Source organism: Vanessa tameamea, chromosome 15, assembly GCF_037043105.1.
Source record: "Vanessa tameamea isolate UH-Manoa-2023 chromosome 15, ilVanTame1 primary haplotype, whole genome shotgun sequence".
In the NCBI taxonomy this organism is placed as follows: domain Eukaryota; kingdom Metazoa; phylum Arthropoda; class Insecta; order Lepidoptera; family Nymphalidae; genus Vanessa; species Vanessa tameamea.
This window is the reverse complement of record NC_087323.1, coordinates 6,163,614-6,190,851: the sequence shown is the minus strand read 5'-3', so window position 1 is coordinate 6,190,851 and position 27,238 is coordinate 6,163,614. Positions and strand designations below refer to the sequence as shown.

The 27,238-nt window shown below is 31.9% G+C and overlaps 1 protein-coding gene across 9 annotated transcripts; it reads right to left on the bottom strand.

Annotated features, from left to right (window-relative positions):
• Window positions 1–436: 436 nt before the first annotated feature.
• Window positions 437–26,733, bottom strand: LOC113399119 (glycogen synthase kinase-3 beta). 9 transcript variants are annotated; one of them, XM_026638159.2, is made up of 11 exons: window positions 26,301–26,733; window positions 16,584–16,646; window positions 8,617–8,807; window positions 8,270–8,353; window positions 8,045–8,104; window positions 5,848–5,958; window positions 4,257–4,494; window positions 3,831–3,928; window positions 3,547–3,642; window positions 745–1,048; window positions 437–673 (listed from the first exon to the last, which is right to left on the bottom strand). In XM_026638159.2, the coding sequence occupies exons 1-11, from the start codon at window positions 26,404–26,406 to the stop codon at window positions 624–626; spliced, it is 1,401 nt and encodes a 466-aa protein (XP_026493944.1). In that variant the 5' UTR covers window positions 26,407–26,733; the 3' UTR covers window positions 437–623. The 9 variants fall into 9 exon arrangements, with proteins under 9 accessions (XP_026493944.1, XP_026493942.2, XP_026493947.1 ...); XM_026638157.2 differs by lacking the exon at window positions 26,301–26,733 and adding an exon at window positions 16,822–17,064; XM_026638162.2 differs by lacking the exon at window positions 8,045–8,104 and having other exon boundaries at window positions 26,301–26,732.
• Window positions 26,734–27,238: the final 505 nt, after the last annotated feature.

The window sequence follows — 27,238 nt, the reverse complement described above, 5'->3', positions numbered from 1 at the left end:
TATTACACGATTTAATAAATGGTAATATACAAATTACCGAGACGTTGATCTGTCGTTAATCATTTTTTAAAACGCAGCGTTAAGGTATATACACGAGGAAAGAATTTGAGCTTACAAAAGTACAAAGTAATCACATTGCGACGGTTTAGATTCTACAGTGGATTTACCCTTCTTACCGACTACGACAGCTCAAGCTTTATCGACAATTACACTACAGTATCACACGATTACTCGCCGAAAACACCTATTATGCATTTAATTTTCCCGATGGCCAACACGAAAAGTACTATCACTAAATAGCATACGACCGACTCTCGATCAAGAGCGGGGAGCGCCTGAATGCTGGAAGCTCGCAGCGAGCACTGCGGGCGCTACGCTATCCGACGCGACCGTCGCCCCGGCCCGGCCCACCGCCGCAGACACGACGGCACCGCCGCCGCCGAGAGCGGTCGTCGCTATTCCCTCGCCAGCGCGAGCTGGGGCATCGAGCTCGAGTAACGCAGGCCGTCGCATCGGTTCGGTTCGGCGGGGCGGGCGGAGGACTCTACGTGCGCGGAGGGCGAGGGATACGAGAGTCCGTCGGATGCGGGACGAGGCGGAGCGGGGCGCGGCGCGAGCGCCGTCTACGACGCGCCCGGGGAGCCGCCGCTGGGCCCACTCGCCGCGTTCTCGCCTGCCGCAAACGTTAGGATATAGAATGTGCGACACGGCAGCAGCCGGGGGGCTACACGGCGGGGCTCGCACCTGGCGCGTCGTGGTCGGGCGCGGCGCCGGCGACGGGCGCGGCGGGCGCCTGCGCGTCGGGCGCGGGCGCGGCGCGCGGCTTGAGGAAGTCGTTGAGCGAGGGCTGGATGGCCAGCTCGTACTCCGTGAAGTTGAAGAGCGGCGGCAGCGGGCGGCCGTTGGGCAGGCGCGCGTTGGGCTCGCGCAGCTCGTCGAAGAAGCTGTGCGCGCACGCCTGCAGCGGCGACAGGCGCGCGCCCGGCGTGTACTCCAGCAGGCGCGACACCAGCGAGATGGCGTCCGGCGGCGTGCACGCGCGGAACACCTGCGCATCGACGGTATGGATCACGTTTAAAATTTTATCAGATGGTACCGTTTGCGAAGAACTTATCTTCCTTTCGAATGGTAAATTCAATTTTAAAATGCTCGAGCTTTCATGACTCATGACATTATATTTTTGTTTGAGTCACTCGTTAAAATTTTAGTTATTAGTCGATAGAATTAAATAGAGTTGAATTGTGCGATTGAATAATGAATTATGTTACGACAAAATTCTTAAATACACTCTAATATATAAATAAGTTAGGGAAATAAAAATTCAAGTTACAGCCTGTGTGCGACAGCCGAGCTTCCTCTCCTGTGAAGGATAACTTAAAGGGTTTGGAACTTATTCCACTACGCTGCTGCACGGCGGATAGGCGGATAAATAACCCAGAATTTCTTTCGATTCATGCAGATTTCAGACGATGTTTACCTTCATCGCTAAACGTAATGAAATCTAATAATATAAATGGTAGCAAAAACTATATACAATGTTAATGGTTAGAATAATATGAAAAAGCCGTTGACTAATATCGTTGTCATGATGATGAAGTGCCGTTTCAGACTAGCATATTTGTGACAGAAACACTGCATTCTTAGCACTGGCAAGTATGCACACTGAACACCAACAAACAATACGAAAATATATGAGTTATAAATATTGTTTTAAACGAATTAGTCGTGACCTCTAGTTAACTCATGCCGACTGTAATTCTGAACCGACTGACAAATTTATTCGCATTACTTTACAAAGAAAATAAAAATAGTATTTTTTTTTAAATGCACATTAGTATTTAGAAATAATATTGCTTATAATGCGAACAAAAATACTAAATGCCTTCGTTTAAAATGCTAAAAACTATCAAGACATGTCAAGAAGCAATACGATTTAACAAAACGAGTTTTAATCACGCCACTCTTATTAAAATAAAACTAAATTTATTATTACTTATCTTTAAATAGAAAAATAAAATTTAAAGTTTAAGTGAATTTCGAAATACATTTTAATACTTACTTACTTCGCTGTTGTTTTGAAATTAGCATATTGTTAATACTAATATTTATTTGGAAATTTAATTTATTGTGATGAACACAATAATTATAACTTTTAAAAATTTTAAGAGCATAAAGAAATTTAATATTTTTGAAACAATTTATTGTCCCGACTTGTTTTGAATAGTTTGGCAGGCTGGCAATTGGGCCCCCATAGACGTTGGCACGGTAAGACATATTAACCACCCCTTACTTCGCTAATGCACCGCCGTCCTTGGCAACTAAGACGTTATGTCCCTTGTGCCTGTAGTTACACTAGTTCGACTCACCTTTCAAACGGGAACAGAGCAATAATAAGTATTCCTACTTGACGGTATCTACCCAGAGCGGCAAGCACAAAGACCTACTACCAATTTAGAAATTGCTTGTTTGAACGAAAGAAAGAAACTTTTTAACGTTTACAGGGGAAAATGTTATGTATAAAAATTTACAGCTTCACAATTCTCTTAATAATATTTTAATATGAATTATTTTATCGTAACGATCGTAATAAAGAGTCCGCGACTTCGTAATTATTTTCCATGTTTAAATATCGAATCAAGTACCATATTTAAAAAACAAAGTTAAGCGTTGAGGTGTGAAAGCAGGATACAAAATTTAAAAAACAACGAAACTTTCACATTATTTTATATTATTAGTAAGGAATTCGCCGTTCGTTAATGAAACTTACCCGGAAAAAGCTTTAGTATAAATTTAAAAAAATATCAGAATATTAAAATTGATAACGATTAATTACACTCTTGTTTAAAAAATGAAACCACGTGACTCATGATAAAAAATTCAAAATGGGTACGTAATTAAATTTTTGAGGCATATAAAGAAGGCACTTAGTTCGTGGAGAACAGCGCTCGGCAACCGTTGGTTCGCGGGCCACTGATAAATTATAAAGTTTCACATTTTAAAATTCGTACTTATAAAAGTAGTCTAAGTATCTAAGAGTATCGATTTAAGTTGTATTTATAAAGTAAAGCGACATGTTACCGTGAATTAACTTGTTACCAAATAATGGAACGTAACCTCAAAAGCTTTAAATTTAGATAATTAAAAGAAATTGTCAAAATTTTAAGAAAATAATATGTTATTTAGTGGTCCGCGTGATGTAAAAGGTTGCCGACCGCTCGTTTAGAGAACGTAATCTTACTCGTATACGCTGATGGTCAGTGGCAGACTTGGGCATCGTCAGTCTCTCCAACATTAACTGCAACCATTGGGCGTTATCGTCAGACATTTACTATTGTCAACTTCTATTATTGCCCCGTAATTAATGTCTTTTTTTAATTTGGTTTGTGCATTGTGTTGAAACAGAAGGAGCATACTATATGATGGATACATATATAATTGATATAATAAGTAGCATAAATATAATATCGATCGATTAGACAATGCAATGAACTCGCATTAATTATAGAGTAGGAAGTATATAACGATGTGATATAAAAATCTCGTTACCTTTGCCCAAGGATGACTTTTGATTTGTGGAAACTTGAATTCTGTGTAGTTAGGATTCATTTCGCGTATTTGCTCTCGAGTTGGAGTACCTAGAACCTGTTTGAAAAACATATTATTACGATATTAGATCAATTAAAAATCAGCGCTTTAATCACAACATTGCATGTGTTTTTATACTTACGTTTATACTGGTCAAGGTCTATTGAATCAAATTTATATTTTACACGAAACATTTAATTGAAATAATACAAAACAATTTATAAATATAATTGACATTTACAGACCTTGATAATTTCAACGAGCTGGTCTACACCGGAGTCTCCGGGGAATATCGGCTGTCCGAGCAACAGCTCTGCGACGACGCAGCCTGCACTCCATACGTCTGTAAGTATTACATCATTCGTTATTCGCTTGCCTTTTTCCTATCTAATTGATAAACATCTTTGGAAATAAAATTAGTAGTGAATGGGTTCCTCCCATAATTGTTAAGTGCTCTAAATTTTCCCTATGATGCCCACCGTATGAGATGTGGTTGAACTCTACCAAACCTTTGCAAGTATTATATTTTAATACATCTACCTGCTTCTAATTCAGTCTATGCAAGTCTACTATTACACTATTTCTTTTCATACAATATTTGACCTATTTTATGCTTAACTTGTATCGGATATTAAAATAACTGAATTAAAGTAAGTTTGAGCGAATCTCACCAATTTTCGTAGTATAGTCTATGGCGCCGAAGATGAGCTCCGGCGCGCGGTAGTACCGCGAGCAGATGTAGGACACGTTGGGCTCGCCGCGCACGAGGTGCTTGGCCGAGCCGAAGTCGCACAGCTTCAGCACGCCCGTCTTCGGGTCCAGCAGCAGGTTCTGCGGCTTGATGTCCCGGTGGCAGATGCCCAGCGAGTGGATGTACGCGAGGCTTCGGAACAACTGGTACATGTACAGCTGAAAATAAACAAACGAAGATTGAACACGAGATCGAGCGCTAAGTGTGAAGATACCACATTCAATATTTACAAAAAACATTTTTGAATTTTACATTGTGCAAGAAATATTACAGTCGTAATATTTCTTATATTATGGATCGACGAGCCCATCCAACTCATTGGTGCTAATATAGTAAAAGAACAATTTTTGTATTTTATATCATTGCGGAAAATTTTGATATATAGTCAATAAATTTATCAGTTCTAATTAAATTTGTCTAATTTAAATTATATTATAGATTTTCGTCATCTCTACAAGATTCATTGTCCTATCTGTTTGAGTTAGCTTTACAATTAAACACGGTATAATAAATTTAGCGAAATGAAACTTTGTATTCAGAGTCAAAATACTATTTTTCTACAATGGGAAATAAAAATATAGCATTTAAGTTAAACAGTTTATAATCTGCGTAAAATGTATATTATATTATGTCCCTTTTAAATATGGTTTAGATAAATAGCACCACCTTTTTTTTTATTGGCATAGGTTGGCGGACGAGCATATGGGCCACGTGATGGTGAATGGTCACCAATGCCCATAGACAATGACGCTGTAAGAAATATTAACTATTCACCATCGCCAATGCGCCACCAACCTTGAGAACTACGATGTTATGTCCCCTGTGCCTGTACACAAGTTACACTGGCTCACTTACCTTTCAAACCAACAAGTAAAAGTAAATCAAATCTATAAGTAAAATGGGTATGTGGCAAACGAGTGTGTTTTTGCTACTTCAGACTGGCTAGGCTGGACGATTTAGTGCAAATCTATGATTACAAGAAATAAGTTTATTGTACCAAGGTTTTTCCTTGGTGGTAGGGATTTGTGCAAGCCCGTCTGGGTGGGTACCACCCACTCATCGTATATTATCCGCCAAGTAGCAATACTTTGTATTTTTGAGTTCCAGTTGGAAGGATGAATGAACCAGTATAATTAGAGGCACAAGGGACATAATAACTTAGTCCACAAAGTCGGTGACGCATTGGAGGTGATAGGAATGATTAAAATTTCTGACAGCACTAACGCTATGGGTGGTTCTGACCACTTACCACCAGGTAGCCCATTTTCCCGTTCGCCTACCTATTTCATAATAAAAAAAAGTAAATTTCATGTCATTATAACCAAATCGCATATTCTAATCCTAAAATAATATAATTTAAATTACATTTTTTTCCTCTTACATTCATTATTACGCATTATTAATTTAAGTAATTTGACCTCCACACTTATGTTAAGGAAATAAAACAATATTTGTCTTAATTCAATGTTTAAATTATCTTAGGTTTTTCCGCCCAGTCATTATAAACTCACCTTTATAAAACTAATGGGTATGGTTTGTTCATCTTTGGCGTAATGACGTGCAACTTTATACACTGTCTCTGGTATGTACTCCAGCACCAAATTCAGGTACACTTCATCTTTCTGCAGACAAAATCACATATTATTATCCTCGTTCTAATATACAAACATTTTATTTTTTGGATAGGATTTTAATAAACCAAATATTGGTTAGGTTTAGCAACGAGTGAGTTCAAACTAAATCTAAATACAAACATAATGTAAAATATGAATGTGAAAGTTTTAGAAAGTAATTTTACGTCTCCTTAATAATAAGTCGTTATAATTACATAAGCGAATATATATAAATAAATTATGTTGTATTAAATAATGCAATAAAAATTGTATGCTATGAAGAAAAAAATATACAAAATGGCTTCAACTAATATATTACATTACAATTCCAAGAGTCATTGTGCCGGTGGTCATATTTTTTTCTAAGCTTTGTACATCTAAGAAAAGCAAAAATATATTTACGTCATAATATAAAGAAAAGAAAAAAAACTAGTAAAGCAAATTTACTTTAATAGTTCCCTTAACCACTTTCATTATTAAAAAAATATCCAAGTTCAACTCCGTATAGACTGTAGACTAAGACTAAGACTAGACCTCTAGAAGTAGGATTAAACTGTATTCCAATATTTTGTATACACAAAGACAAGACAGCAAGTATTTCGATTCAGACTAATACAAATCAAGTGTCTTAAACCTCTTTGAAACGTCAATTATAAGTTACATATATCTTGTTATTCTAAGGCTTCTATTTAAAAAAACGACAAAAGTTATTTTTTATTTTATCGATTGAGAAAAACATTAGGTATTATTTTGTAACATTTACAAAATCGTACCTCCTTTAAGTGAAAAAAAACAAATTGAATGGAGCGCGTAGACAATAACTGACAGAATAAATTGGCTCACGTCCAAAGGTTTTTGGCGTTTGGAACTCAAAGAAACTACTAAGGATTGAGTCTTGACCTTGAACTAATAACGTGACTCTTGTATTACATTGTTTTGATACATTGATTATATTCATGTTATATATGAATATGTTGTGAAGTCGAATATTTCCTAGAAAATAAATATATATTTATATATATATTTTATGCCTTAATTATAAATAATAATAACTTAATATTATTTAAACAGCAATAAGCAATAAAGATATCAGCTTCTACTAAATATGTAAATGGATCCAGAAATATATACAAAATCATGTCGAAAACACATTTTGAGTGCTATTGTAAATATAAAATTTGTCAGAGAATTAAAATAATATAACAATGTAGTGAATATTGTTCACCAACTTTAAGTTAAAGATATACATATATACGTATATATTTTATAAACATTATGTTTGAGTTAATTTTGGAGGAAAAATAAGTCTTAATTTCTCACGATTTCGTGATAGACAAGGTTATTCTATTCAAATTTTTAAGCTAAGTTGCTGTAATTATTTGATTCAATATCAAATATTCAACTAAATAATAGAACAACATTATTTAAAGTTTGTAGTTAATACCACCCACGTGTCAAAATTATCGGTAGTATTTATCCGAGGTTAGTAATTCCTAACATTAGTATTGACACAATTACAACACACTATTGAAGCGATTAGTTTTGCATATTTTGATATTATGGGATTCTATTTAAGTCGCGAATGTTATAATATACATTTGTGGTCTTTAACCTAAGCTCAATTATGTTGCTGCTGATGGAATGTGAACGTTTTCTACCGTTTCAGTGACGTGGAACATATAAAAACCGACATTGCAGTAACAGTTGACATAAAATTAAAAATGCATAAATGGCCATGAAATTTTTAAACTATTCCAAATAACAAAACACAAAACTCAAGCGGAACTCAAGTTTCTAAAGAACATTTTAATGGTAAAAAAACATACGATCATGATAATGGCAGTTTCGAGCCTCAATCGATTTAAAACAAAAGCTCATGGCTGATGACGTGATTAGAACTCGCTTTCGATAACAAAGTTGCATCAACACACAACCGCACAAGGTTTCGTAGGTCACCGACCGATATTTTACTAATTCAAGTACGCAAGTGTGAGATGATCAATGAAATATGTAAATCGGTAACCTTTGCCAAAAGTTTGACCTATATGTGCGTTAGCACACTAGCTTAATAATCTTATTTGTTCATTAGACATACTGCGACTTCTAGAGACTGCATTGCGTTTAGCAGAGAGCTAACTGCGTCGGGCACTGCCACCTTTCCCCAAATAAAACATACAAATAACATACTCTCATTAATGGAACTATAAGCATCACATGGTATACAACATAAATAATGGTATTCATTTAACCATAATTTAACATATATATCAGTAGGTACTTGTTGTTAATAAATGCAAGACATTTGTCAATTCAAATTTACCTTTTCTCCGCTTGAGTAAAAGAAGTATTTCAACTTGACAATATTACAATGCTCCAGTCGTCGCATGATTTGCAGCTCTCGGTTCTGTAATTGGGTTAAACATTTTGAAATATATTAAAAATACGTATCGTATACACGTGAGAATGTATCGTCATACGTTGAATCACGTTATAATTCAAATGCATGATTACTTTAGTGGGTGATTAATTATTACAATAGTGTACTATTTTCAATATCACTAGTAATTGTACCAATATAATAATCAGTATACACATTTAATAAACAAAGAAAATAACAATAATACGTATCTTGAAAATCTTGATGTAGACCTCTAATGTTCCACTAACCTTAAACCTTTTGTCCTGGAGCACCTTCTTGATGGCAATGAGCTCGCCAGTGTCGCACAGCTTGGCCTGGTAGACGACGCCGAAGCTGCCGTTACCGATGAGCTTCATGTCGGCATAGCTCACCTCCTGCGGCCTGTCGGGGCCTTGCCCCGGCGTCGCTACCACGGTAGTCACCTTCGAGCCGTCCTTGCCTGAAAAGATCATTTTAATAAATATCTATAACAGATGTACTTAAGACGAATAAAATATTGTGAGTTAATTCGTTTGAAGGCATAAAGTGTGCTAGATACATGTGAATTGCAATACCCTACATAATTTAACGGTTAGTCTGATATATATGTTTTTATCACAATAATGAGATTCAAAAAGACCTACGAATATTTTAAATTAACAGAAACAATATATGTATTATAATATAAAGAACACTGAACTGTGAATTACTTTAAAAATAGGATTAATCGTTAACTATATTACATAAAAGATGAAGGAGAGTAATGTATATAAATATTAATTGTATAATATTAAAAATTTTTACTGTGACAACAAATTTCAAACGGTCATTCAAAGTATGAAATAAATGTAATGAATAGTTTTTTATAAAACGTAGATAATTTCGATAGATTTGGTACACTTTTATGTTTTCTTTATTGATGCATACATTATTTTGGTTATAAAAATATTTCAAAACTAAACATTGGCGAGCATTTGTTATCTCCTAGGAAGATGTAACTAACGGTGATGGCAGTTATAATTACTTCAATTATCACTCTCGTCTAGGATGTACTAATTGTATTTGTTGTGCTATCGTCATTGCAATAGATTGAAAATTTAAAATTTGTTTTACAATATTGTAAGTTACGATAAAAAAATAGTTGATCGAGTTAATTTAATTACATAAAACTAAGGATTTTTTTTTTCATTTTACTAAATTGCTACATAATAGTAATAAGATATTTACGTCAACGTGTGATTTTATAGCTAAAATTACCTTCAAATTTGTGATCACTATTTATGTTACTTAAACATGTCTGAAGATACATAATTTTATCCATCATTTTTATAATATTCAAATAATGAAAAACACGATTTAATTTAAATAACGAAAAATACTGTAAGAACAATATTAAAATGCAATATGACAACAAAAAAGCCATCTAGAACGGTTTCTCGTCATTAATAAAATATTCTAAAAGTTTACATAAAAAATGATTCTCTAATAAAAATTGTTAAACCTTTTAAATCAGTACAAAATAATTGTAAAATCCTTTGTGGTAGGTAGGTAGGTAGGTACTCTTGGTGGTAGGGCTTTGTGCAAGCCCGTCTGGGTAGGTACCACCCACTCATCAGATATTCTACCGCCAAATAACAGTACTCTGTATTATTGTGTTCCGGTTAGAAGAGTGAGTGAGCCAGTGTAATCACAGGCACAAGGGACATAACATCTTAGTTCCCGAGGTTGGTGGCGCATAGGTGATGTAAGGAATGGTTAATATTTCTTACAGCGACTTTGTCTATGGGCGGTGGTGACCACTTACAATCAGGTGGCCCATATGCTTGTCCGCCAGTGAATGCCATAAAGAAAAATGTATATTATTTTGACACAGTGACGTTTCACGATGATCAACGATACTCGTAAAACGCAAAGGAAATGCACAACAAAGAAGTAAAGACGATGTACTTTTAAAAGTATAGTTTTATTTATCGGGCGGAAGTCATATTTCATGTTCTTTAGTCACTTTATTTGTTAATATCATGTTTTGGTAGTACATAAAAACATATAATTTAATTCGTAAAATGAAATATTATGATTGATAAGAATTACTTTTTCTGAAATATCGTTTTTAATGAACGTATATTAAGCAGGTACATACCGTGTTGTAATGTTTAAAAAGTATAGTAATAATAATAATAACATATTTAAAAAAAAAGTTTCGTGACGAAAATAATATTTTGTTATCCGAAACCCAATAAATTACATTTTATATAGCTGTACGAACGTGGACACGGCGTTAAAAGGCACGCATGTTCACGGAACAGCGGACAATTTGTAAGGGACCAAAATATTAATATGAAACGCTAGGTACTTCAGTTCAAGACTATTTTTAGCACTTTAGACTATAATTCAAAGTGAAATTGAAAAAAAAAAGATTTTATTAACAAAACTAAGGTTTACACATCTTATCGTACCGTATAAGGAACACACAAATACATCATATAAACTGCGTCATGTGATTTTAGAGCAACTTAGCTTTATTTTAAGAGTACTCAAAATATCAAAGTAGATACATTTAAATAATAATTAATGTATGACAACAGTTACCAATACAATTAATACAATACTAATACTCTCAAGACCATCGTTTGATTGATGTAAGTACTCTGCCAAAGAACAAAAAACGACAGACATTGTTTTTTATAGTCATTACAACGGACAAAAGCCAAAATTAAAATCATTCTTTACAGTACTTCTCATTATGCAAAAACGTCCGAATGTTTATTTTTCACTTACCCTATTTAAAGCCTGACTGGAAGTTAGTCTAACATAAACATTAATTGTTATTTCGCGGTAGAATTTCAATTTATAAATTTGCAAATATTTTATGTACATCAAATAAATCGTATTCAAGCATTATTAAGTTTATTTAACTATTTAAAAATCATCACTATACAAGCGAATACTTAAATTGTTTTATGACCAATGCTATCAGCGAGAATCGAGTCACCGAACCATAACTGACAATGTAAATTTTATAACATTAATAGTTACTAATTTCTTAAAATATTAAATACAAAGCAATTAAGTAATTAATCGAATACGACATCCTTATACAATAAAAAAATATGTCGGTCGACTTACTTGGTTATATACGTGGTTTATTTAAATGAAAATTAATATGCCTTAAGCGTTTGATAATATAGTAATGGAGATTTGAAAAAGTTATAAAAATATAGTGGAAATGTGTATGCATAAAATATTTGTAAACAATATTAATGAATACGAGGCTAAATACACGCTTTATAACATTATTTTATTTGTTTTCATTTGAATGGTTTACGAGAGAACATCAAATACTTCTTGACCGACTTGACTGTATAAAATCGATTTTCTTTATACTTTACTATTTACTTTGCAAACTTATATGACCGATATGGATGAGTAAAGCGAAGAAACGTTTTCACGACAACTTTAATAGTGCGCAAATTGTCGCCTCGGCATGACCGACTTTAAAACTAAAGTAAAGTAGTAGTCGTAGTAATAAACATTAATACGACTACATATCCCAGTAGGTGTACACATTATATTTATACTTTCCATAATTATGATTTTACTTTTAAAAAGTATTCTTGATCGAGTTGAAATTTGATGTGTCCAGTGTTTGTAATCGATTTTCCATTAGAAGCCCAACCACTTATACTATTTGTTTTAGTATGCTTTATGAAAAAGAAAAGACGAAAAAAACATTCGTCGTTCACACACTGCAGTATCGGAGACTGACTTTTGTACAACCTTTTTTCAAGGTTGGTGGTAATTGAGGCATAGTTTAATTAATTGCTTGCACAGCATGGTATATTTACATTTAATTGATTACTAGGACGAGACGACTCAAAATGAATAAATAAAAAAAATATTTTGATTTTTATTTTCAAATATGTATTAAAGAAATTTATTACACAATAAAATAGAATGAGACAACGCTATCTCCATCTCTCCATGTAATACAATATTATATTTTATATACAGGGTTATTGGTAATTCGACGTATTCCCGTTAGGAGGTGATAGGGGTGATTATTTGTGATAATTTTAACCCCCACTTACATGATGCAAAAGTGAACCATCTTTGAGTTATCACGTTTTTTAGTTTTTTTCAAAATAAGTCAAAAATGCAACTTCAAAAATTTATATAAAAAAAGTATCAATTAAAATCTACTTTTTTCTTCTGATTTATAAAAACGAATAAACACTGGTTATTTGTCATAATTAAAACAATAATTATGGTTCCAAATTTAAAAAAAACTAAAATACAAATTTAAATTAAAATTTAGAACTCAACTACCGAATTAGTCAAATTATTCCGCATCATATTTAATGCGCTTCTTTTTTTCCTATTTTGGGGTCTTCCGCGGATGATAAAGATTTCATGTGACCCCAGACAAAGAACTGAACCGGCGTTTAGTCCGAACTCCTATCAGGCTCCTAAAATGTGCAGTACATCTGTCTTGCTGGTATATGATATTTTGTCTCGTAACCTTCTTGGTAATCTTCTTCTTTCTGTAAATAAGTCTTCGAGAAGGATAGGATTTTTGTGCACTTTCTCACTTCAATCATGTTCATTTTGGTAATTAGTAATCCTATTTTGATCGATATTGAATTCAAATTTTCAAACAAGACGCGACTCCTAGATTAATATTTAATGCGGTAGGCATGAATCTACAAAAAATAACTCTCCTTTCAGGGACCTCTTCGTGAATAATTTGCGCAGGAGTATAATGGTAAATGGTGGTGATGGAATGCTGCATTATGCACTGTAGACCATGCTGTGTGTGCTGCGCTCTGTTACAGATAGTCGTGTGGCGAAAGTGTTTGTCGAAATGGTTCGAATGGTTCATCGATAAATTCTTATCCTCTCAGTAATTAACAACAAGGACTGGGAGTCTTTCGACATTAATTTGTCGCTTATTATAAACTGATACATCGAGTAGCCGGTGAAGAGGAAACCGGCGCGAATAATCTTGCATTGGATAGGTATGTATTAAACTTATTTGCGAGACATTCAAAGAGTGAATTTAAGTTTTGTTCGAATACAAATTTCTGCCAGCGTCTTTTGTGGTCATTTTATTTCGGTTGTTTTGAAATAAGTTCCTAGTTGTTATACATTTTTGGAGAGCTGATAAAACGGTAATGTTTTGAAAATAATCTGCAGGACAAGGTTCATAACTTTTTTTTTTTAAAGGATTTTTTGTGGAAAAAAGAATGAAATTGAAATAATATCTTTTTCCGTCTCCCATTTTTAAATTTGGAACGATAATTATTGTTTTAATATTGACAAATAACCAGTGTTTATTCGTTTTTATAAATCAGAAGAAAAAAGTAGATTTTAATTGATACTTTTTTTATATAAATTTTTGAAGTTGCATTTTTGACTTATTTTGAAAAAACTAAAAAACGTGATAACTCAAAAATGGTTCACTTTTGCATCATGTAAGTGGCGGTTAAAATTATCACAAATAATCACCTCTATCACCTCCTAACGGGAATACGTCGAATTACCAATAATCCTGTATATAAGTATACGGATATATATTTTGATAAAAAACCGAAATCATTTCAACATATTAGAAGAAAGCGGAACCAAAGGTTATAATAGGTATATAAAAACAATCCACTCCCAAACTGCTATTATAAAACACACTCGAATTAAGTTAATTTCTCAAAATTAGCAATTCTGAAAACCGGACTAATTAAAAGTAGTAAACTATTACAATTGTATACTTTAAACAACAAAACAATTGTTACTCATAGTTGCCGTACGTTATTAATTTTATGTACATATGTTTTTAAATTATAACTTTTACTAACGGCACTTAACAATTGTTCGATTCGCTTTTTAATTTTATCAAATAAACCATATAATTACTTTAGTATAATCTATTTTATTTTTGTATCGGATTCCTTTCTTCTATATTTCAAAATAACGTGTCAATCCGTTTATAATTTCGAATATACGTAACACAATTAGAAATCAATACACAAGAAATTGATTTAAATACATTAACAGACACTTTCTAACCATCGTTGTAAGGAGATTATAGCAATTGGATTAAACCACATTACACACAATGGCGGCACAATATTTAGTCTTATTAACGTTACACTTACAAATGCAAGATTAGGTAACCTTTCAGAACCGCTATAAAGGGAATAAAGTACATTAGATAAACATGATGATAAACAAGGGTAAGGACGGTTGGGCTTGCGTCAATAAGAGTTGCTAAGGGTGTGGCTGCAGTCTTTCAATTCGACTTTGATGGAAACCATGCCCTCAAGTTAACGAGACATCGACAAACATAGACAGTCATAAACAGATATATTTAGTAATAAAAATATTTTGTTTTATGTATATTAACGCGAAAAATATTACCAATAAAATAAGCTTACTAGAAAATTGTTTTGCTTTAAAAATGTTTTTATTTGAATTGACACTTTTAATAAACGTGCGCAACAACTGTATAAAATATCGTGCCGGGTAAGGTTAAAACTTTAACGTTTTATAAAATTGGATGAATGCGTGTATATCTTTTCAAAGCCTCTGGGAGTTTGCTATTGACCTACAAAGTGAATACTTTTAAATTTACATCCATAAATATAGAATGTTTTATATATATACAAGATACAAGTGAGCCTGACTCTCAATACTATTTATATATAAGCCCCTTTTAACCGGATAATTCTGGTTTCAAGAAAAAAAAAACAGTAGGAACAAATTTAAACTTGTATATATTCAATATTGTTCTTTTAATGTAATACCGTTAATATTGTTAGTATGTTCATTGTGCATATTTTTTGTTACTATGTGAAGGTGAAAGTGAAAAAACGTCTGTGAATGCCATATCAACTGCTTGCTTCGAAACTTGGCTTTTTTAGGGTTCTGAACTTTAAGCCTTTCCGTGTCCCGTGTATGACAAATGATTCATGCATATTGTTTTACTATTGTGTCGGCTATTTGGACTTCGAAAATCATCGTCTATACGACCATGCATCTCAGTTGGTCTAACTGTTTTACTAATGTTTTTTTTAAAACAATGAATGTACTTTTGGTAAAATAAATCTATTGAATTAGTACTCTACTGTAACTACCAAATTGAAATTTCGGTAACACTTGTCAGACGAGTGCTATATATGAGGTGAACAAATATTTTACTTTTAAAGTCACCATACTATTTAAATAAAATATTATATTGAGATCGCATAACGAATATGCGAGTCTGACATTAATTTTAAAAATCACTTTAAGTACGTACAAAGTAGAAAAAAATATACATACTTACTAATTATTATTGTAAAAAAACATTGAAAAGTTAATAATGGAAACGTATTCGTTTAACTAATACACGAAAGATATATTTAATTTCATTTTACTACTTTTTACGAAAAGTTGTTTTTTTTTTTATTATTGTCATTGTATTTGTCTTTTACGAAGCAAACGACCTTTAAATATTCCACTGCTGGACAAAGGCCTCATTTCCTCTTGAGGAAAATTTTGGGAGTTTATTCTACCACGTTATTCTTCACGAAGATTTTCTTTACCAACTAACGCGAAATAAATTAAGCAATCTAAACTCAAACTGATCACCAACCCGAGTTTAAACCCGAAATCTTCAGTTTTGATGATACGTGATACGTGATCTAGCAACTGGGGCTACTTGTCTCTTTTCGGATTTAGTCTTTGAATAAATAATATTAAGATAAAAATATATTGAAGATGTAGGAGTCTTTCCATGATTAAATGTTTTCGATAAGATAAATTTTATCTATGTCTGTCGATTGAAAACTTTACTATCACTAAAGAATGTAGTTTAATGTATACTAAATACGACATTTAAAAAAGATGAAATATTGTAATAAAAATAATTTATTTTCTAAATTATTTTTTTTAAAATAACCTGTCGTTATATTATCAAAGTAAATGAAAAACAACATCCAATACAAATTAAGCTACTGAACACTTACACACAAAACACATACAAACAATATTTTAGGTGAATGAGGATGAGGATGACTTTAAGACGGATAAGGTAATAATCCTTAAATAAGAGGATTCCATTAAATTTGCCTCATAAATAATCAATATTTGCAGGATTATTACCTCCATAAAATGCGATTAAAATAATAAAAAATTTGGAAAAATGTGATATAACTAAAAACTACAGCCGAGCTAATTTGTGCGCCACATCTCTAGCACTTACGATGCGAGGAGGCAGTTTTCTTTTCCGAAGCCAGCTCGGTCTTTTTAGGTGTATCCACGTCGCCTGTGTGCCACGGCAAAATACAAAAGCAACATTAGAACACTGAAATGGACATACATGTATGAGACAGTAAATGAACATCATGATGGTTGAATGATACAGATGTAGGCATGATAGGTGAACCGAGAACCGACTGGCTTTCATTTTTTGCTTTTTATACGGACACAACAAAACTCACTAATGGAACGCCGCAATTTCTTACAAAAAGAAGAAAGGCGATGACGCGCACGGCTCAATTGGCCGCTTTTGTCTGTGTCAAGTAAACGCAGCAGTGAAGGCTCGGAGCGAGCAGCCACCTCGCTGACCGGCCGCAGGGCCATAGTCGCGGGACCGTCGGAAACTCTTAAAGTGTCCAAACATACTGGGCCACCGGGAAACTCCAGTTTGACGGAGGATCGCACGCGAGCGCGCGTCGTAGCAAACTGCCGGTAAACAGTGTGACACCCCGCCCCGCCGTCTTATGCTCGGGCCTCACTCTAGTCATACGACAACAAACTATTCTAATTTCGCGAGCATTTCTGGTATTTGTTGTTAAATCGTTTAAACGATGTGTCATATTCAACAACATCAAAAAATATATTCTGTAGCTATGTAAATATATCGAAAGAACAAAGATTAAATCAGGTGGACGTCATATGATACTGTGTGGCATATTCGTGTCGAGCTTGATCAGTATCACAAAGCAAGCGCGCGTGTTCTTCTCTTTATATTGTCGCTGATAATTTAGTCATGTGACGTCATATATTTTTAAATCACACAAGCGTTAAAAAACAACGTAAACAAATTTAACCGCTTTCAAATTAGTTCAATCACTCGATTTTTTTGTTGGCAATATATGTTTTGATTTTATTGATAACACAATAACTTATTTTGAATCTTGTGTTCGGAAATTCTGGGCTAAACTAGTAAAGTCATATTTTAAAGAAATAAACAAAATATGCATCAGCTCGTCTCTAAACGAATTTCAAAGACCCGCCATCTTAGAATTTATTACCCTTTTTGATGAAATTGTAAAACCACATGGACCATACAAAAAACATGCGATTCACTTTGAAACATTCAATAGACCAAATATAGACAGGCTTCTATGAAAATAAGACAACTACACCAGCGATGGTTTATTATTCTGTTATTTACTATCAAGTTTTAAAACATGCAATTTTCAACAGAAATTTAAGTATAAATTTACGAGAAATCCAAACACAGATGCCGGTTTAAATCACTATTTCTTATATTCTCTGGAAATATTCACAGATATTTTTTGTGGAAACAAAAACCAAATATACACTCAGTGTGAGCTAATACTGATAATGTTTAAGGAGATATATTGCTTGCTAATAAATATTACTTAAACGAAATGACAGAAGTTTATTAATTTGTGCAGCGTGGCCTAGTTATATTTAAGTGTACTGATCCGAATCGATAACCAGTTATGATGATGACTAAAATTGAAATTTCATCTAGATCATTTTATAAGTATTAATCTGAAAACATTAACAATATTAAAATATAATTATATTCTTTAGTAAGATAACTTAATCACATTTTCAAACGCAGTGATTTAATTATGACAAAACACAAAAAAAACCTTATTTGATGCTGAAAAATCTGAAACTGTACCGTGAAGAAAAAAATCTTTATAAGCATTAGATGCTTCGAATGTTGCTTGATAGATATTTAGTTGTTAAAAGAAAGATAAATACAATTAGAATTACAATAAACGTTCCTGTTTTCATGACCCATTTATTACTAGCAAATAAAATGTTATATCGATATCTATGTCACATAAGTAAAGTTGTAACAAAAAATAAAGATCCCATAGTAATGAAAACCATACTAGTACAAGATTCCTACGCAAGGCTTAGTTAGAGTAATTATTCTATTGTACGGGTTTAGGTGACAGATGACGTCATACAAAGGAAATTTATTTTCTTTTAAAGTAAAAATAATAATGACCAATGTTTTATTTTCAACCATATTTACTACCACACAATATTGATTTAAAATTGAAATTATACGACACCAGTAGGTATATATTTTTGTCAGATTATTTCAATTCTATTTTTTTCTTATTAGAACTAATATTATTAGAACCTGATCTCATTCTTTTTCATTACCGATTTATTATATTACAAAGTATATATCTTTCTGATATATATATATAAAATATAGGTATACATTTTGACTGCTTGAAATTCATATCTACTCAGCAAAATACAAAACAGTGGCTAACTTACTGACAGACAGCTTTACCCAATGAAGGATAACATGAAATTTTCAAATGTTTATTATTAAACTTGTAGGGGAGCAGTGAGAAACGATTTTTGAAAATTGATTCGTATTTCTCATATTCGTAAGAATAGTAGTTGCAGGTATTAAATTGATTAGTTATTTTGAGTAATGTAAGTCTATAGTATGTGTATGTGTAGAGGGTCGTCAGAAATATGGAAATAGTTTCTAGGCTATTTTTACAAAATGAAATATATAGTCGAATTTCGTTATATAGCATTTACTTAAAATGTTAAATTATTTCCGCGGCGCGTCTAAAAGTTAAAAACAGGTTGTCCGAAAACTCTATAATGTAAGAACAGATTCGAAATTCTATCGGGTGCACTTCTAATGTATTATTTTTCATCAAAATTATGTTGCAACAAAATCTAAATGTAATGAACCCCATTTATATGAAGTCAGCTCAACAATTATAATCAACTAAAAGATATAATATATGTATGTTACGTTTTCTTCTACTAACTACGAACACTTGAACTATGCATGAAAACATTAGCTCAATACAACGTCATAATGTACTGCTTTGATTATTATATATCAATAATATGATATCATAGTATTTGACACAGTGATTAAAAAAAGCTCTAAATTAAAAAATGACTTTATGATTAAAATGAACAGATATTTTGAAACGAAATGTTTTACATAGGTAGGTACCACCCACTGATCAGATATTCCACCGCTAAATAGCAATATTTAGTATTTTTGTGTTTGGTTTGAAGGGTAAGGCAGTGTAACTAACTACAGACACAGGAGACGAAACATTATAGCTCCTGAGTTTCGTTGGCGATGTAAAAAGTGGGCAATTCCTTATATCGCCAATGTTTTAAGCGGTGGGGAACACGCACCATCGGTGGCCCATGTGCTAGTCCGCCTACCTCAACCATAAAAATTGAACACAGAAATAGTAAATGTTAAATACGTTCTATAAAAATCCAAACAATATATGTGCAATAAGTAAAACATAAGACAATTAGATTATAACTTTTGGCGAAGTTGGAAGGATTCTCTACACGTGAGAATCCGCTATTCGATACGCTTTCACTTTTTAGCTGCGTATTGATCTATCTGTGGTAACGCAGTATCATTAATCGACGTTTTACGTTTTAGAAATTTATCTCTCTATAGATAAGTGTCGGAAGTGCTAATCTGTTGATACTTACATTAATAGAAAAATATATATATATTAATTCATAATATTGCTATTAATAACACAAACTAACGAACTCAATTTTGTAATAATATAAAAGTTATTATATATCGATTAAAAGATTTTATTTCATTTTTATTGGTTGTTATTCTTACATAAAAGCCTTGTGCAATATCAATCAAAACCTAAAATTAATTATATAACATTATGTTGGGGCGTAACCATGACTACTAAAGGCAAAAATTAGATATTCAACAGAACGTTGTAACAAGACTAGTTCATTTCCTAGTCACACTCCGAGGCGCATCCATTGTTAATGTAAGGCGACACCCAGCGTAGGCTGCGTGGAATACGTCTCTTTAATACTGCCAAGGCGACCGACGTTGTCGAAACACTATCCGCGCATTATAGAGAAACTGGTCACACCATCTCTGACGCATGCCGTACGTCAGAAAATGCACTTTTAGTTACTACGCGGTCAGTCGCATCGCAATACCAATGCTCTAAATTAAAATTAAGATCAGTAATAATTTAATTAATAGAATAATGATTCATATACTGAATGATGATTCAAATATCAAACAATGTTTTTGGCTAACTAAATTTATTCATATAGTATTTTTTTTTTAATACTCCTCGTACCTACTATTATTTACATCCTTGAGTCTTAAGCTTTAAGACGAATTGAAAACGATATTATCTGATGATTATTAAATCTTGTAAACGTCTAATCATTTTAATAAAGACTAAACTGCAAAATCTTCCTTTTCAATTACCTGCCTACTGATATATTTTATCAAACAACCTTAACATCATATTCCAGAGACATGTGATGAGATTATGATATCAGTAAGTTATACAATATTTATTGATATACATATACGAAATAAATAGTTATTATTTCGCAATAATTTTGAAATCAATCAATCAATTGAAAGAAAAGTAAGTACGCTCTATTTAAACATCAACAGTAAAATTAAATAAAGAAACTTGATGATTGAAAAAAAAATTATATTATAGGAAAAACGTTCGGATTTTCCCAATCGACTCCATAAAGTGTTGCTACTGACAGGTATATCAGTCAGTTTCAAAGGTCGGAGATTAGTTAGTACATAAAAAAAACCTTAGGTAAATAATGTTTTAAAAGAATTTTAGGCAAAATTCCAACTCGAAACGTATAATATTTCATATACTGTACCTAAAGTCTTTAATGACAAAGAATGCAACACTTGTACGAAATGAGTAATGAAAATTTTAAATATTTGTCAGTGTTCAGAGTTCGAAAACGTATGTAAAGAAAAACTCTCGGAGGTAATTATTGAAATTATTTTAAACAGATGTGTTGCACCCGATGCTGATGATGACACGCCAATGTTTGTATCTACTGACGTATATGCAATAGATATTCAATACATAGTTATACTTTGTTTTTTCATTTACAAAATATAGTAACATGTTATTTTAAAATCATATTCTGAAAAGGAATTTTGACTAGTATCGAGTAATTGATTTTTAATTGGAATAAGTAAGTCAGTGAAGTTAAAATAATTGGAATTTTTTAATGTAAAATGTCGCCATTTATCTCAATGATGGGCAAACACAAGGAATCTTATTTTTTGTACAAAATATCTGTTTAAAGTTTTCATCTTCATCAGTACTGTAACCCCTCTTGACGCTAACGTCAAGAGATTCTTCAGCTTTGATTGGTACTTGAACTTAGTTTAGCTACAATAACGCCTTTTGGAAGCCATTTAATGTTAATGAACAGTCTATACTTTTATGAATTTATAAAATTAACTTGAAGTTATAAATCGGTATTTATTAAAATATCGCGTCACGAGGTTTATTTATGATCTTCTATGACGTACCAGGAGGGCGCTTAATTATGTCAACCATTTTAAATACGCGCTAGTTGGTCGAGCTGCGTTGAATTGTTGCATAGTTAAAGGGATTTTATCTTCTACGCTATTGAAAGCATATCTGATCTTATCACATGTAAAAACACGTATCGTATAATTTCGAATATCAGTCATAAAATTGTGATGACAATGTTTTTATCATATTATGGAACGTTTTATGTTAAGACGTAATTAATAATCCTTATAAATCGTCATCATATCCATTGATACTATTTAAATAGCATCGTAACATTACTAATATTCATCAAACATAAGCCTATTTTATTTTATTTAAATTATTGTTATTCAACAATTTAAAAAAATACCTCTTTCATAAAGTCTAGATGACTTGTTGATTTATGTTTTAGATTTATGCAGACTATAACATAAAATATGAAAAAAAAACATGAGATTACGATGAAGAAACTCCATAAGTAAAATTACGTTAGACGATGTGTTAACCACTATAAACAAAAAAAAAGCGTAATATCGAGCAACGAAACTTTGGTGATTACGTTACAATTACATTATAGAATGTAACCATCTCTCATGAATATGTACAGTTAAATCACGGTCACATATATCCCTAACTTGTTTTAATAATTGTACAGTTACTAACATACCAACTCGGTTAGTTACAGCTGTAGTTAGCTCCGTCGTCTTAGTATGTCCATGACGTATCCCAGAATCAGCGTTCACCGTATATGTACCTCGACGCCGCAGCATTATTATTACAAACTTTATAATTTCTACAAAACATTAAACCACTGACACACACTATATAATTAATCATATTATTTCACTGTTTGTTAGAAACAATATGGTAAGATAAATTGTCACATAACACAACACCACTTAAAAATCAATGAACTTGTCCCGGGTGACACATTCGAGGGTACGAGTGCATTATGTCCAATATCTTCACAATAATATTAAGCTAGCTAAATATTAAAGACGTTGCAACATGCACCAGTTGTGGCGACCATGTCTGCGACGCAAAAATTTGAACGGTCGCCTAAGCGAAAGGCGAAAACAGAGAGTACGTTGGCACAGTTATGACGCGAATGACAGGATGGAGCGCTCTTGCCTCGACCGCGAGATAGCAAGATCGCCGACACTCACTGATAACGCACCCGATAACGTTGACAAGTGGACGTGTTAACTACTAATAAAAACTAACAGTGATCACCATTTTTTTTTTCAATCGTAAATTTCTCATTTTGAAATACACAGAGGAAGAACGTCGTCTAAGACGGCAAGGACATTTAAAAACACTAAAGTAACACAATCATTATTTTGCATTAGATAAATCCTAGCCCTGAGGATGCCTGAATTAGTTGAACGCTATTCCTTTTCTTTCTTTTTAATTTTTCTTAAGCAAGTCTTTAAAGATATTCTTTAAAAAATATAAATCATTAGATATCATTCACAATTGATGTTATCATTCATATCATTAATATCATCTTATACCCGAAAAGGTTGAAGACAATTCCATGATATTATCAGGTATAATTTGTAAAGTGCCTAAAAATATAAATATAAAAATAACTTTTTTTGTGTAGTCTTTATTAAACAGTTTGCTATATACTATAATTACGATTTCTTAGTTAAATGTTTTTCTAAGAGTTATATCATCAATTCAAAAAACTTTTAATTTCAATAGAAAGACAAGTTTTTAACCATTTACACGTTCAAAAAAGTTTAAAATCGTAACAGCGGCCTCATTAGTAAACCATGAATCGTTGCGCCAAGGTTGCGTTGCAACTTTATCAAAAATGCAAACCTCGCGCCCCACGAGGTGTTTAACCGTTACGGGACATGGAATTTTTACTTACTTACTTTTTTGTTTATATAAATAATTACAAGTAGGTATATTAAAAAAAAATGATTCAAATCAACCCATTTTTTAATGATGAATCGAAATATATTTCGAGTCAAACAAAGAAACATGTTCCCTCATAATAATTCAGGACGATAAGTACACCAATAATTTAAAGCATAATCCCATACTTACTCGCTCGCCCATGAAGAATTTTTAAATAATTATTTTATAGGAAGTCTGTATAATTTATTTAGAGGCACTTCAACTTGCTAGTAAATTTTAGTATTTTGATAAAATATGTTAACTACATTCATTTGAATGATAATTATATAGTTAATAATTTTAACGATAATTGACACAAACAACGTTGAAAATAATTTTTTGTACGCACGCCATTCGCGCGCTTTTATATGACTTCGTACGCACAAACTATTTTTAGATAATTAGCCTATACATAAATAATAAAATAAGGAAAACCTATTAATATTTCATGTTACTAGTAATGCATTCTGATGAGTTTGTTTTTTTATAATACCTAAATTATGAATACAACATATAATTGCTTGATATATATTTAACTAGGCCAATACTCATGCATTAGATTTAATATATCTATTTTAATACATAATGTATAGTTTGTGAACAAAGATAATAAACAAAACTACATAATTTCAAACTACCTTTACCTTAAGTTTGTGTTAGGTGCACACATATTTAATTAAATTCTATTAATGCTGTTCTACTCATAATAATATTATAAATATTAAATATCTTATAACATACTTTAAAAAATTAGGTTAATTTGAGTTTGTTAATATGTTATTTAAACAGAATGAAGTAAAAGTGTTTGCTATGATGTAATAAATAAAACAACACCAAAACACTCTAATCTATTCTACAAATAATTCAGATATTTTTGAAAGGTCTAGCATATTTTACTGACCATTATGATGTGATACTGTGAACATTCAGAAAAAAATCTCAATCTTGTTTAAAAATGGGTTGAAGCAAGAGTGAAAATTTTTAATTAAATTATAACTAAATTTCTCAATAATGCTTTGTTGGATTATCCTTGTTAGGACTAGTAGGTATAATTCACATCATTACAATTTTAATACTTGAAGAAGAGTATATACTCTAGCTACTTAATACTAATCTTGTTTAATTGCTAAGCGAATTCTGTGTAACCTGTAATTCCTTTCAAGCTTGTACAAAAATTGTTTGTACCTCTTTTACATTGGTTATGTGCTTTGTTGGTGGCCTTTTTATACTAATATAAAAATAAAACTGGAGCTGAAATATGAACTACATAGGAAACAAAAATTATCTCCGAATTTAAATGACAGCAATTAAACAACCATATATGTACCAAATCATAATATGTTCACTAAATAAATCTGATAAATAACTATACAATCAACCTTTATCATTTCAACATTGAAGTTCATTATTGAGAAGCAACATGTAATATTACAATTATTTTTCAGAAATCTACAAAAAAAACAACAAATATTTCTTACATTTTATAATATTTTCTTGATTCTATATGAAATTTCCGTCTTGGACACATATGCATAATTTACACTTTATTTTATGACCCAGTATCCAATGAAAATTTAAAATAAGAGCATTTTAAATGATTAAGTCATATGATTTTTAAAGAATATATTGTATAAGCAGATGATTGCATGATGTTTAGTTCTTTGTCTCAAAATATGAATTTTATATATATATATACATATATATATATATAATTTTATACAATTAACTCTTAATAATTGTTTCATAAATGATTATATTATGAACAACATATGATAAAAAAACAATTTAGGTAATTAAACCATGACATTTATCAGAATTTAATTTAGCATTCTATTATATACTTATGTATATAATAGATGTTGTGAATGTTTACAGAAAATCAATAAATAATACAAGAATTGTTGATTTTCGGTACAAAGACTAGCTGAGGAAAAATTATCCAAAATATGTTGTATTCAATGAAATACTATCTAAATGTTACACTAACTGCTGAGGGTGCTAAGAAAAAAAAACTAAAAAAATATAATTAGTGGCCCTATCTTTAATTACGTCATTAAAAAGTAACCTCAAAAAATGTATAAATTTATATAGCATATACAAAAATATACCTATTAATAAAAGTATTAAATTAATAACTTAAGGGATTAGAACTTGAAAAATGACGTATTCAGAAAGATAATCCAATTATTATAAGATCGAATATTATTTTGACGTGATATCTGTCACCTAACAACCAGGGCTTATGTGGCAAACCTAATCCAAAAGCTGTAGCCATTTTATAGGTACACAGAAATGATGTGGGACATTTCGACATCGATATCGATTTCATGTAAAATGTTCGGGTTAAATGAAAACTACGTCGATTTAATACCAGCCTTAGTTAAGTGTCAGTACAGAGAAATGTCATAGTCTAAGAAATCACGATGGCCGACAAAGAATGGTTAGGTGGTACTCACTGCTAATTTTTACTCCTCCTAATGGTTTCGGTGGTTGATTTTCGAATGTTTTTCGAACGGATTTGCTGCCCTCGGCGAATGACGTGGTCCTAGGGCGTCCGCTCATTATTATAGGTATAAAATAAACGGCCGAATCCTGAACTTCATAGATACTACTTCACATTTCTCGTTACCACCCTTGCTTGCACTCGCACTGAACTCTCTCACTTTGCCGACGAAATACAAAGTTAGGGATTCAATAGTCAAAACTATACCACTACGATATTGTTAAAATTATAGTAAAAGTGTCTTAATACGATTTTACAAGATCATTTTGTTGGATTTTTAAATTTAACATCAATAATGTGAACGACAAATTTTTAGTTTCATTAGGACTTCACAGACTTTATGCTCGCTCGTTCGTTCGGCTAATTTCGGCCCTCGCTCGGATCTTATTCGGACCTTCGATCAGTGACGTAATGGAAGATGTTTCGTTAAACGCAAAACTATTTAAAGCGGATTGTTTAATAATATGTTTAAAAATGAATTCACATGTTACTTTTCCATTTCTACTTTTATGATTTATAATAATAAACTGTGAGTTAGTAAATACATAAACTACATTTTATGTATTAGTAAAAAAATGCTATAAAATGTATTATAAACGATTAGTAGTTCTTTTGATCTTATTGCAATTAATTAAACTTTTTTAATTCATATACTTAAATATTCTTTTTTTACATAAAATATTTAAATTATTATAAGAACAGGAACGAATAAAATGACATCACAGTAGTAATAAAAAAAAAGTGTTGATCTTAGCACCATCTATTTTAAATAAAGTAAGTTACAATTATTAATCGGTAAAACAGATTCGTTTCATGTTCTTTAAACAGATAAAGAATGACTTCCTAAATTTCAAATAAACGAAATAATCATTTTATTTTCTTTGTCATCTT

Bases quoted from the DNA above. Each gene is read 5' to 3' on its own strand.
- LOC113399119 (XM_026638157.2), bottom strand. From the start codon at position 16,963: ATGGCCCTGCGGCCGGTCAGCGAGGTGGCTGCTCGCTCCGAGCCTTCA. The intron at 3,929-4,256 runs GTGAGATTCGCT...TAATACTTACAG, and splicing joins AGACTATACTACGAAAATTG to ACGTATGGAGTGCAGGCTGC. The intron at 1,049-3,546 runs GTAACGAGATTT...GTCGATGCGCAG, and splicing joins AAAGTCATCCTTGGGCAAAG to GTGTTCCGCGCGTGCACGCC.